We start from the raw sequence: 14,531 nt of genomic DNA on the forward strand, positions 1-14,531 counted from the left end.
TGTATATCCACGGCCACACATATAAGCTCGAGTTGACGGGTAGTCATGTACTTGGAGACCAGGCTGCGTATCAAGCCACGGGGGATAGGGACAGCGGGTTCTGGTTCACAGAACCCAGCCATCGCACCCTCCCTGGCCAAGACGTCAGCCTTTTCATTCCCATGATACCCCTCATGTCCAGGGACCCAATAAAGTTGAACCTTATTAAGCGTCCCGAGATTAGAAAGAGATCCAAGCAGCTAAGAACCAGTCTAGAAGAAACATTAGACTGGTTTAGAGCTTTTAAAGCAGCCTGGCTATCCGAACAAATTTGGATAACTTTCCCGCGATAGTTCTTCTTAAGACAGAAGTCAACACAGAAGCAGATAGCAGAAATCTCTGCCTGAAAGACACTTGCGTAAATTCCAAGGCTTTCGTAGAAGCCGTACTTGGTCGTTAGGCAATACATCCCTGCGCCCGCACCTAGATGGGTTTTAGACCCATCGGTGAACCAGACAACTTCCCCTCTGGTACCGAGGGTAACATTTGACCATTCCATGCGGCTAGGGAAGTACACGCCGAAAGGCTTATTAAAACGAAGTTTAGCAGCCATGTTGTCAGAACCCATTGAGAGAACAGGTAACCGACTTTAAATATCCCTAATAAGCGTAGTGTGGCTCTTTCCCCAACTATTGGCCATCCTCCACCCATTTTGGTTTAGCCTATAGACACCAAAAGTAGCAGCTTCCTCTATAAACAAATGTAGAGGAAGAATATTCAGTAGAATTTCTAGAGAAGCAGTTGGGGCTGTTCTCATAGCTCCTGTTATGCCAACGCAAGCTAGCCTTTGAAGAGTGCGCAGTTTTGACTGCACCGTTTTGAGAGTAACCCTTGGCCACAAGAACCACAGCTGCATAGGAGAGTATGGGTCTGATGATCATTGTGTAAAGCCAGTGAACAACACTAGGACTCAAGCCCCAGGACTTGCTGACCCTTCTTGATAATATAGTCAAGATGTGGTTTCCATGTTACTTTGTTGTCAAGGATAACACCTAAGTACTTCACTTCAGTGCTTTCCTCCAGGTTGGTACCGAACAAGGAAATAGCATTAAACGCTCCCCTAGTCCTTTTACGGGTAAAAGGAACCAGAACCATCTTACTGGGATTGACCGTGAGGTTCACTTCATTGCACAAGTTTTCTACTGATGCAAGAGCTCTCCTCATAGCATCCTTAACTGTCGTTGGGAATTTCCCTGTGACAATGATAGCAATATCGTCGGCGTAACCAAAACAGCGGCACCCCCCTCTGTTCAGCGTCCTCAGTAGTTCATACACCACGAGGCACCACAACAGGGGAGAGAGAACACCCCCCCCCCCTGTGGGCACCCACGGCTAGTGGAGACCATCAGGGTATCGCCAAGCAGGAGGGAGTTCACCCTTCGGTTCGTCAGCATAGATTTGATCAAAGTGTGTCATTGATACCAAACCTCTTGGAAGCCTTCATCAAGACTGCACTTGAGACCTTGTCAAAGGCCCCCTCAATGTCAAGAAAAACCGCAAGAGCGATTTCTTTAAACTCAATTGCTCTCTCAAGGCAATTTCTAATGCCATGCAAGGCGGTCTCAGTAGATTTGCCCTTTTGATATGCATACTGAGCAGTAGAGAGAGGCGTTTGGGAAATAACCTCTTCCCTAATATAACAGTCTACCAGTTTCTCCAAAATTTTCAGGAGAAAAGAAGTGAGACTAATTGGCCGAAATGCCTTAGCCTCAAGGTAGTTTGACTTACCGGGCTTGGGGATAAAAATGGCCCTAGAGAGCTTCGAGGAGCTTGGAATATGCCCTAAGGCAATACAAGCCCTGTAGATTCTGCAGAGCAGTGGGCAGAGGGTATCGCTGCCCTCCTGCAGCAAAATGGGAAAGATCCCATCCGGACCTGGGGACTTATAAGGCTTAAAGGAATTTATCGCCCACATAAGCCTGGAGTGTGTGACAATCTGTTTTGCCACAGCCCAGTCTTCCCTTTTGGTACGTTGTATCCTAAGAGGGAGACTATCAGTGCCACAACTGTCTGTGACCCTAGAGTCTGGAAAGTGCGTCTCCAACATATGTGTTAGAGTTTCCTTGCCAGATGTCGAAAAACTTCCATCCTTCAACCTAATGGTGTCGAGATGTTTAGTATTATCATGTTCCATAATTTTCATTAGTTTGGCAGTGCTGGGAATATCGGATATATTCTCGCAAAAACTTCTCCATGATGCCCTCTTGGCATCACGAATAGCTTTGTGATAGGCGGTTAGGGTACTCTTGTAGGAAACCCAGTCATATTAGAACGGCCTTGGAAAATGCCAGAGAGAAATTCGCTTAAATTATCTATAACCACACGTATTTCCAATGTTGGAGTTGATGGGGGTACTTATTCGCGGTACAAAATACCTTACTAAGAATTAAAATTAAGCAACGAAATTGCATTTCTAGGCTATATGTAAACCACGGCTATTCAAAAATATAACTTTCATGAAAGTCGGACTTAAATTAAGGAACGTTATGTCGACTTTCAGGCGGAAATATAAAACCACGAACATTGGGGTCCAGTTAATAACCCCGAAAACTATACTTAAATTTAATATTTACTGATATAACCGAAGTTGTAGTTCAACTGAATCCTAACCTATCCAATAATATTTTTTTAACGTTATCGGACTTAATTTTAAAGAAAATATCTACCACATAAAGCGAAATCACCGAAAACGGTAAATTGGGTAAATGCCCAACTTTTTGGGCTCCAATTTGAAAACTTTATGAATGGTAATGTATGTACATTCGAACGAGATATCATTGACTCTTCTAGCCCTAAACGTTGAAGGGATATGCGCGACACGGCGGCTTCGGCGGCAACGGCTACACTGTACGTGAGACTAATACACACAAATCCTTAGGATTGTGTGTAAAAACCGTTCCCCTTTTTAATTTCGCCCCCCTTTTCTACTCGCTAATCAGACCTCTAGATATTTTTGAAGCCTACGAACGGTACGATAAATAGGACTGAAATACGATAATTTTCAGGTGTTGGTACGATAATTCTATTGGATCAGGTTGGCAACGCTGTGCACGGCTAACTTGCATTCTTCGGGCGGCGTGGAACTTACGACAGCAGTCCGCCCACTGCCACCACCGACAAGGGGCAACAACACGATATCCAGTTCACGCTCACCATTCGATGACCGTCCCCTATCCATAGTTGTTGATACTAAAGCTCGTTACATTAGTTAAATATCTCCGTTACGAAACTATGTCATTTCCGCTGAATTATCCGTCCCGAAAATGTATTCCATTACGACGGTTAAGTTGGTTAACACTTGTTCGAAGAACGAGTGGCTTTGTAGTACCCAAACGCGCGACTGACGCTCATACACAAGCTCGCACTTCCAGCCACAGGCCCGAAGGGTTTTTGTACGCGCTAGTTCAGCGGCCGAGGCTTCCGAAGCTTAGCCGCGTCGACGGCTTCAAGGTTCTTTACGATCAATAGCACGGGCTTCTTTTATTTCCAGTTTCTGAAGCCTATACGTATATAACTTTTAAATGAGCCGCGGTAACCAGTTCCAAAAAAATGATTTGACGCAAAAACTTTCTAGCGCTGATTTCGGGAAATTCTGAGCTTTAGCTGGTTTATGGTTTGCGAAAACAAAGGCATATCTGGCAAGTTCTAAAATTGTAGAGGTTCGTTAAAAACTACATTATTTCTGGTTTCACTCGAAAGGATTTCATTGCGGTCTACTCTCAATTATCAATGGAATTAAATTATTTATTGTTAAAATTACTATTATGTATATTACTAATTTACTCATTAAGGTAATTAAAAATTTACTCATTAAGATAATTACTAATTTACTAATCAACCGATTGACTAATTAATTAATTAATAGATTTACTAATTTATTATTTATGGGAATTCCTAGTTTATTAAGTTTATTATTTATGGGAATTCCTAGTTTAATAAGTTTATTATTTATGGGAATTCCTAGTTCATTAATTTTATTATTTAAGGGAATTCCTAGTTTAATAGGATTATTATTTATGGGAATTCCTAATTTAATAGGTTTATTATTTATGGTAATTCCTAGTTTATTAAGTTTATTATTTATGGGAATTCCTAGTTTAATAAGTTTATTATTTATGGGAATTCCTAATTTAATAAGTTTATTATTTATGGGAATTCCTAGTTTATTAAGTTTATTATTTATGGGAATTCCTAGTTTAATAAGTTTATTATTTATGGGAATTCCTAGTTCATTAATTTTATTATTTAAGGGAATTCCTAGTTTATTAAATTTATTATTTATGGGAATTCCTAGTTTATTAAGTTTATTATTTATGGGAATTCCTAGTTTATTAAGTTTATTATTTATGGGAATTCCTAGTTCATTAATTTTATTATTTAAGGGAATTCCTAGTTTATTAAGTTTATTATTTATGGTAATTCCTAGTTTATTAAGTTTATTATTTATGGGAATTCCTAGTTTATTAAGTTTATTATTTATGGGAATTCCTAGTTTATTAAGTTTATTATTTATGGGAATTCCTAGTTTATTAAGTTTATTATTTATGGGAATTCCTAGTTTATTAAGTTTATTATTTATGGGAATTCCTAGTTTATTAAGTTTATTATTTATGGGAATTCCTAGTTTATTAAGTTTATTATTTATGGGAATTCCTAGTTTATTAAGTTTATTATTTATGGGAATTCCTAGTTTATTAAGTTTATTATTTATGGGAATTCCTAGTTTATTAAGTTTATTATTTATGGGAATTCCTAGTTTATTAAGTTTATTATTTATGGGAATTCCTAGTTTATTAAGTTTATTATTTATGGGAATTCCTAGTTTATTAAGTTTATTATTTATGGGAATTCCTAGTTTATTAAGTTTATTATTTATGGGAATTCCTAGTTTATTAAGTTTATTATTTATGGGAATTCCTAGTTTATTAAGTTTATTATTTATGGGAATTCCTAGTTTATTAAGTTTATTATTTATGGGAATTCCTAGTTTATTAAGTTTATTATTTATGGGAATTCCTAGTTTATTATTTATGGGAATTCCTAGTTTATTAAGTTTATTATTTATGGGAATTCCTAGTTTATTAAGTTTATTATTTATGGGAATTCCTAGTTTATTATTTATGGGAATTCCTAGTTTATTAAGTTTATTATTTATGGGAATTCCTAGTTTATTAAGTTTATTATTTATGGGAATTCCTAGTTTATTAAGTTTATTATTTATGGGAATTCCTAGTTTATTAAGTTTATTAATTATGAGAATTCCTAGTTTATTAAGTTAATTATTAAATTAATAGCTAATTTACTATAGAAATCACTAATTTACTATGGAAATCACTAATTTACTATGGAAATCACTAATTAACTATGGAAACCACTAATTAACTATGGAAATCACTAATTTACTATGGAAATCACTAATTAACTATGGAAATCACTAATTAACTATGGAAATCACTAATTTACTATGGAAATCAATCATTTCCCACGGATATCAATAATTTACTAGGGAAATCAATAGTAATAATAATCAATAATTTACTATGGAAAATACTAATTTACTATGGAAAATACTAATTTATTATGGAAAATACTAATTTACTATGGAAAATACTAATTTACTATGGAAAATACTAATTTACTATGGAAAATACTAATTTACTATGAAAAATACTAATTGACTATGGAAAATACTAATTTACTATGGAAAATACTAATTTACTATGGAAAATACTAATTTAATATGGAAAATACTAATTTACTGTGGAAAATACTAATTTACTATGGAAAATACTAATTTACTATGGAAAATACTAATTTACTATGGAAAATACTAATTTACTATGGAAAATACTAATTTACTATGGAAAATACTAATTTACTATGGAAAATACTAATTTACTATGGAAAATACTAATTTAATATGGAAAATACTAATTTCCTATGGAAAATACTAATTTACTATGGAAAATACTAATTTCCTATGGAAAATACTAATTTCCTATGGAAAATACTAATTTACTATGGAAAATACTATTTTACTATGGAAAATACTAATATACTGTGGAAAATACTAATTTACTATGGAAAATACTAATTTACTTTGGAAAATACTAATTTACTATGGAAAATACTAATTTACTATGGAAAATACTAATTTACTATGGAAAATACTAATTTACTATGGAAAATACTAATTTACTATGGAAAATACTAATTTACTATGGAAAATAGTAATTTAATATGGAAAATACTAATTTACTATGGAAAATACTAATTTACTATGGAAAATAGTAATTTAATATGGAAAATACTAAATTAGTATTGAATATAGTTACAAATTTAAGTAAAGTTCTTTACCTAACGAGGAAATAACTAAATAATTAATTAACCAAATGTCCAGTTTTCTAAACAGGACAATAAATATTCCAGCAAATTGCTTATTGACTATTTTTTATAAATTGTTATATTTGCCAAAAAAAGCAAATTTTTACTGACTTTTTTAAATTACTTATTTTTCAAATTATTAATTTTGTAGTTTTGAAAAATTAAAAGTGAGGCTGGTTTTCAATATAACTAACTACTCTCTAAATTACTTAATTGGCAATTTTTAAAATTACAAATTATTTTCGTTACTGAATATTTGTCATATCAAGATCGTATATATGTATAAGAACGTTGAACAAAAGGCATCGCTTTGGCCATGATTTAATCGGTTTCAGAATAACTCCACCCTAATATCGCGTGCAGCGCGCGCTTGAACTAGAAACGGCTTACACCTTTAGCGCGCGGTTTTTTGGGCGGAGTTATTCTGTAACCGATTGCATCATGGGATTCATGGCACCAGGCGCCAAATTGATCGTTCAACGTTCTTATACATAATTATATAGGTTCTTGGTCATGTGTAATAATAAATTACTAATAATGCAAAATTTCTGAATTGGTTATTGCACTACATTAGTAATTTTCTAAGAAAAATAATAAATTTTTATTAATATAAAATTACTTATTGCAGTAAATTAATTACTTTCTTATTATAGTAAAATATTAAATTTCTACTTAAATTAAATTACTAAATTACTTATTGCAGTAAATAAGTAACTTTATGTAGTAAAATAAGAAATGTCTAATTATAATAAATTAACAATTTACAAATTTTGACAATTATATTAATTATTATTTATTTATTTAAAAAGTACTATTATAGAAAATCATTAATTTAAAAATTAAAATGATTAATTTAATAATTTAAATTGGATATTGCCTTAATTTTCAATTTAATGAATTTTAATAGGTTACTTAATAACATAAAATATTAAAATTACAATTATTTTTATTGTAGTTAATTAGTAGTTAGTTTTAATATAGGGAAATATGAAATAGCTAATTTTAGAAAATTACTAAAATAGTTATTGGGTCCTTTACGAAAATTACTAAAATATAATTTTTGTAAATAACAATAATTCTTAAAAAATCGTAAATCTATATTAGTTATTGTACGAAGTTGGTACTTGTTTAATTATTGTAAATACTACATTTCTAATTAAATAAATGTTAACGAATTTCTTAATTATTAACTTTAAAAATTAAAATATCGAGTAAATTGGTCATAAAATATTTTTATAAAAGAATTTTATGCATAAAAAAAAATTATTTCTAAAAGCAAATTACCTCGATTTGAACTATCCAGTCTACTTAATCTCGGGCAAATACACTAATACGACGCGAACGATTCAAATTGAATCGCTGCCAGCGCTCCTACCGACAGTATCGTCTAACGTTTCCACCTATATGCGGACCACCTGCTTTAAAACAAGCTGACGAACAAAAGATAATTATTAGGCTTAACGTCGTTCCTTTATTATATTGCGATTGTACTTAATATTTGGGTGGAAATATTTAAAATATCGGACACCGTGGCGCTACAAGTGGCTGTAATTTAACAAAGCGCGCCATGGGAAATACATTGATACACTTAAAAATATGAAAGCGCATACTTCTTTTAATATAAAAAAAACTGCAATAGAGTTGAGTTAAATAATCTTATTTCGCGGTTGAACGCCTTTGTAGCAGGGCACGTGATGCACATATATTATATGTAATATTTTTATCTTGTCTTCGTCAAAAACAAAATCTAGCCTGTACATTTCTGCATTGATATTCTGATCACTTATTTTTTCAAATTACATCACTGTTTTTTCCCAAACTGGTTTCCTCAGCATCGCCAAACAATGCGCTTTACCATAGAAAAATGTACTTAGCGAAGTAACAACCTACAAGTTTAAATAAATGTAGGCCTAGTATGAACTAAATCCCAAAATCTTCTGCAAAAAACATGGTTTGGCTTAAACCATGGTTTAAATCATAGAAAGACCAATGTTTTATTTTTACTATAAATTTTTTTTATAATAATTTGTTTTTTTTAATTACTTAAAAATTATTAAAAAATGTTTGTACAATTTCTTACCGAAATGATTACATTTCTAAAACATTTACAAGGTGACCACATTTCCTATGTTTTCAATACCTTCCTATAAATTCCTTTAGTTTTTCTCATGTAGTTTATAGCCCGAGAAAATTCCATCATCGTTGTACCCTTCTTCATCCTATACATGTATTTCACTTTATTTAATTTACTGTTTTTCGATAAGAAACTTTATTTTTGTTTATGGTTTTTTTCCTACATTTTCCTTTAATTCGCTTGAAAACTTTCTAATTTTTCTATAAAATTTTCGAGGCATTTTCCTGGTCACCCTGCATTGATACAAAATCTAAAATGAAACTAAAGCTTCGTTCTGGTCACGTGAGACTTGTAATAATACTCATATTAATTTTTAGTTGATTAGTAATATGTATGCCCGGTTAAACAAAAGCGAAAAATAGATTACAAGTAAAATAAAGATGTGTTTAAAAAACCTGATTTAAACAAAAAAAAATAAAAAAAAGGTTTTTTTTCCAGCCCTGGCACAAAACGCGCTACTGCGTAATTTTCTACGTAACTAGCGCCAATTATCCCTAGCTCCTGTTAAACATGAGTTCTAAGTTCGTTGATCTTAATAAATAAATATGGAAGTTGATATTCCCCTTAACTAATAATAATAATCAGCTAGGCTAATACCCAAGGCACCACCTTGGGCCTAAGTTATCGAGCGACTTTTAAAGCCACTAATACAGGTGGCCGGGTTACAATGCGTAGGAGGGTGGTGGCAAGCCCTTCACCCCACGCGAGCCCGCAGTTCCCTACTCAACGCGGAAGGAGTTGTTCCGAGTTTTCACCCAGTGCCACAAGTTGGGATCGAACCCGGCTCCTCTTGCTGCGAGGCGAAAGTGCTAACCACTTCGCCACCCCACTGCCATACTATAGCCATTAATTACATAGCTATTCGATATTAAGGGGACTAATTTGGATGTTTAAATGGGTGACCTGAAGGGGGATTTTAGGCAGAGTACACTCTCTAACCATTCAAGATCGTTGGCATACTGAGATTCATTTGCCAAAATTAAAGTTTTGGAGACTTTATATTTGGGATTTCAAGTCACTGGTGTCTCATTTGAATCGAGTTTAAAATATCAAATCTAATATTGTATTTACTACTGAACAAAAGAAAAGATTTTATTATTATTTTTTTAAATCTCGAGATTTAAAAAAATAAAACCATGAAGTAGCCGGTCTTTTGTTCATAAGTAATTACCATATAAATTCCTCATGGTAATAAAATAAAATATTTATTATCAGATCCTATCCCCCGAAATCGGTACGTTCGTGGATGTTTATTCACCTGGAACGCGAAAAAACCCTAGCGAATTTACTAAAAGAATATTTTGATGTTTATTCATAATTATCAGTGCCTGAATCCATACCTCTACTTGGAATGCTTATGATGCCGTATCGCGTATGGTAAGATCACTCTGACGGCTTTGGCCCCGCCTACAAAAGATAAAATCCCCTCTGCGCGCGCTCCCCTCTCACGTAGATGTTTGCTAATTTAACATAAGCCACGTTCACACTAGAGCCTAAAACCCAGTTTAGGTCGGTTTGTATGGAAATTTTGACCGTCGACGATAATTTTTGGTTCACACGTGCGAAATCTATTCAGCCCGGTTCGCTTATAGCCAAGGCTTAACGCCATTTCAAATTATGACTAGAATTTTGAAAATACTAAAATGTATCCCAAAACAATTAGTTAATCATGTTTACTATACATACAATAATATTATTGGACATTATTTAGAATTTTATCCCCATTATTTTTGAAAATACGAGCAATTTGACTTCCCCGCCTTGTCGTTTTGAAAGCGATTCCAAGCGAACCGACTTGGACGAATTGACGGATTTTGAAATGACGTTTTAGCGCGCGACACTACAGGTACATGTCTTGGGCACACAGCCTTCTTTGCGTGCTTTTTTGACCATAACATGTAGAGGTATTTTCACGCGCAAAATGAATTTTAAAAGCCGTCAATTGCTTACCGAACCAACACGAAGCGATTTCTCACGCTGGTTTCGAAAACTAGTTATCTAAAAGAAGCGATTTAAGGGGTAAGTGTGAACGTGGCTATAGTCAGCCACATCGAGACGAAAATCTGCCGCGATAAGCATTACAAGTAGCGGTAAGGATTTCTGTAATTACATATAAGCGGAATACAGGTGTTTTTAAGTCGCTGTTTGAACTGTACATCTTAAATAAACGTGCCAATGAAGAAGTTTATTTTTCAAGAACTGCAGATAACAGAACTGTTTCACCGCAATCTGAGTAATAACTGAATTTATCTTTTTTACGTTTACTTTTCGTGACAAATATTTGAAATAAAACTCTTTCGACTAAAATTTAACAAAAAAAAGGTTTAATGTTTTGAATTAAAAGGCTAATCAATTAACATTACAGATTATAAAACGTGTTTTGTATGCTTTGTTATCTGCATAAGATGATAAAATACGTGAAAAAGTAGATTAGTCCATAATTAAAAGGGATAAAATAGCTAAACCCTAAAAAAATTAAAAAACTTACAAAGAACTCGTACCAATAGGTCTTCGAGCAAACAAAAAGACGCGAATCTCGGATCAAATAGATCTTCGAGTAAAAAACTACATAAAAACGAAATAAAATGAATTAAAATAAATTAGCCAGAAATTCCAACGGTCGCAGTTTCGTCCTATTTGGAACTCATCAGTACCGTGCGCGAAACTAAGCCTAAACATTAAAAATTTCAAAACGCGTTGCATAGCAACGGAAAGCCGAAAAGAGGAAGTGATAACTTAACTTGTTATCTGCATAAAACAAGAGTATGATAATCAAATACAAGCAGTTAGAAACCACTAGTTCCGTCAATTTATTGTGAAATAAAAACTAAAGCCGAGGTTTGCTTAATCCTCTTTATACCAGTATTTATATTCGCATTACAGCCATTGTAAAACAACTTTGGCCCCTTCAATCAAACTGCCAGAGATGAAATACAACCTAGGATACAACTATACTTATTTCTCGACCCTGAGAATCAATTTAAGACCCAATTCAGAAATAATGCCACTTTGAAAATTCAATACGAATAAAAACTTTCAAGGTTATTTTCGACTGTGGTTTGATAATTTTCTAGGCCCCGGCTATTTTTTTTGGGCAATTTTCATGGTTTATTTCAGTTTTACAACCACCGTGTTGGTTTGTGTGACTGTCTGTCTGTCTGTCTGGGCTGCGATACCGGTACAGCGGGCTATAAATTCTGACAACATGTTTGGGCTGCGAACGCTTTCGCAGTACCGGGGCCAAGGGTCATAAAAACCGCGATCGTAGTTTCTCGAATTTTGGAAAAGGGTTAATTGTTTTTATGTGTTTGTGTTGCGAAGTGTGTGAGTGTTGCGACGTGTGTGGGTGTTGTGCGTTTTGTGTTTCTACTCTCCAACTTCTATTTAATGACTTTTGGGACGGACCGAGCGCTAAGGGCTACGTGAAACATCTTAGCATCCAAATGGCAGAGTTTCCACGTTATTCGGCTTTTTTTTCACAAGCGATAGTACCAAGCGGGATCCGAACTCGAGCCTTTTTACATGACAGGCGAGTGATCTACCACAGAACCACCGACACGTATTTGACAACAACGACATTTAGAGAAACATCTTTGGGACCTTTACGTTTTTATAAACTTATTAACGTCAATTTATTCTATAATAAATTTTCGTTAATAAGTTTATAAAAGTCTATTTATTCTGTAATACATTTTCCTTAATAAGTTTATAAAAGTCTATTTATTCTATAATACATTTTCCTTAATAAGTTTATAAAAGTCTATCTATTCTATAATAAATTTTCGTTAATAAGTTTATAAAAGTCTATTTATTCTGTAATACATTTTCCTTAATAAGTTTATAAAAGTCTATCTATTCTATAATAAATTTTCGTTAATAAGTTTATAAAAGTCTATTTATTCTTTAATAAATTTTCGTTAATAAGTTTTTAAAAGTCTATTTATTCTATAATACATTTTTCTTAATAAGTTTATAAAAGTCTATCTATTCTATAATAAATTTTCGTTAATAAGTTTATAAAAGTCTATTTATTCTGTAATACATTTTCCTTAATAAGTTTATAAAAGTCTATCTATTCTATAATAAATTTTCGTTAATAAGTTTATAAAAGTCTATTTATTCTTTAATAAATTTTCGTTAATAAGTTTTTAAAAGTCTATTTATTCTATAATACATTTTTCTTAATAAGTTTATAAAAGTCTATCTATTCTATAATAAATTTTCGTTAATAAGTTTATAAAAGTCTATTTATTCTATAATAAATTTTCGTTAATAAGTTTATAAAAGTCTATTTATTCTGTAATACATTTTCCTTAATAAGTTTATAAAAGTCTATTTATTCTATAATAAATTTTCGTTAATAAGTTTATAAAAGTCTATTTATTCTTTAATAAATTTCGTTAATAAGTTTTTAAAAGTCTTTTTATTCTATAATACATTTTCCTTAATAAGTTTATAAAAGTCTATCTATTCTATAATAAATTTTCGTTAATAAGTTTATAAAAGTCTATTTATTCTGTAATACATTTTCCTTAATAAGTTTATAAAAGTCTATCTATTCTATAATAAATTTTCGTTAATAAGTTTATAAAAGTCTATTTATTCTTTAATAAATTTTCGTTAATAAGTTTTTAAAAGTCTATTTATTCTATAATACATTTTTCTTAATAAGTTTATAAAAGTCTATCTATTCTATAATAAATTTTCGTTAATAAGTTTATAAAAGTCTATTTATTCTATAATAAATTTTCGTTAATAAGTTTATAAAAGTCTATTTATTCTGTAATACATTTTCCTTAATAAGTTTATAAAAGTCTATTTATTCTATAATAAATTTTCGTTAATAAGTTTATAAAAGTCTATTTATTCTTTAATAAATTTCGTTAATAAGTTTTTAAAAGTCTTTTTATTCTATAATACATTTTCCTTAATAAGTTTATAAAAGTCTATCTATTCTATAATAAATTTTCGTTAATAAGTTTATAAAAGTCTATTTATTCTATAATAAATTTTCGTTAATAAGTTTATAAAAGTCTATTTATTCTTTAATAAATTTTCGTTAATAAGTTTTTAAAAGTCTATTTATTCTATAATAAATTTTCGTTAATAAGTTTATAAAAGTCTATTTAATCTGTAAGACTTTTATTATTTATAGATTAAATTAAAATGAAATTATTAAATTTAAAATACGGTTGTTGATAGGAATCCAACCCGGTTCATATTAGCCGCGTTCACACTAGACACTTTGGAACCGTTTTTAAATGGTTTCGGAAGATAAAATTTAACATTTACGGTGTTGACTGTATTAATAGCCATACGATAAATACATTCGACAGCAAAATTTTACAATTTGATCTTTCGAAACCGGTTTAAAACGGTTCCAAAGTGTTTAGTGTGAACGCGGCTAATATTCTTAGCAGGCCATGGATCTTTTACAGCTGAGCCATGGACTTCCACGTTTTCAGATTAAATAATATCATAGACAAACCCTCGGACAAACCATGGAGGAATAACGGAAGAAGTTTAAATTGGCCCCGCTATTTGGTACAGTACGCCAACCAGGTGACGCTAGCATCTATTTTCAAAATAAACTGACACAGCCCAAAGACTGAGTCGGCTTTTATTTTATTTCTCCATGGACAATCTCTTCCGGGGAGAGGTATATTTTGGCGCGCCAACTTGGTATTTTTTGCGGAAAATGTTTTTACTGATCTTGCAAAGTCAGTTGTTTCAATAATGTTACAAGTATACGTTCTACCAACATTTTAACTTGGTCTTGGTGGGATAGATATAACATTCGTTCAGTCAGGTTACAATATTTCGTTTTAATTATTTAAAATATTACCCTGCCACCTATAAATTATTTTACGCGCGTTATTCGTGGAGGCCTCCATGGCCTTACTAACTGAAGTCCTACGAGGGGACCCGATTGGGTAGAGTTCGGCGTTTGGATAAAAATTAACCACTTATTTTA

At 32.1% G+C, this 14,531-nt stretch overlaps 1 protein-coding gene across 1 annotated transcript in view; it reads right to left on the bottom strand.

Moving 5' to 3' along the window:
• The window catches only part of LOC149956053 (ABC transporter G family member 20-like), a 75,933-nt gene extending 72,716 nt beyond the window's left edge, over positions 1-3,217 (bottom strand). The window contains exons 1-3 of the mRNA XM_090166749.1: positions 3,128-3,217; positions 1,768-2,284; positions 1,040-1,232 (exon numbers count right to left, since the gene is read on the bottom strand). Of these exons, the coding sequence (XP_090022875.1) occupies positions 1,040-1,232; positions 1,768-2,284; positions 3,128-3,217 (800 nt within the window). The remainder of the gene's footprint in view (positions 1-1,039; positions 1,233-1,767; positions 2,285-3,127) is intronic.
• Positions 3,218-14,531: the final 11,314 nt, after the last annotated feature.

The sequence above is a fragment of the Leiobunum rupestre genome, chromosome 2 (assembly GCF_980474605.1).
Source record: "Leiobunum rupestre chromosome 2, qqLeiRupe1.1.hap1, whole genome shotgun sequence".
NCBI lineage: Eukaryota > Metazoa > Arthropoda > Arachnida > Opiliones > Sclerosomatidae > Leiobunum > Leiobunum rupestre.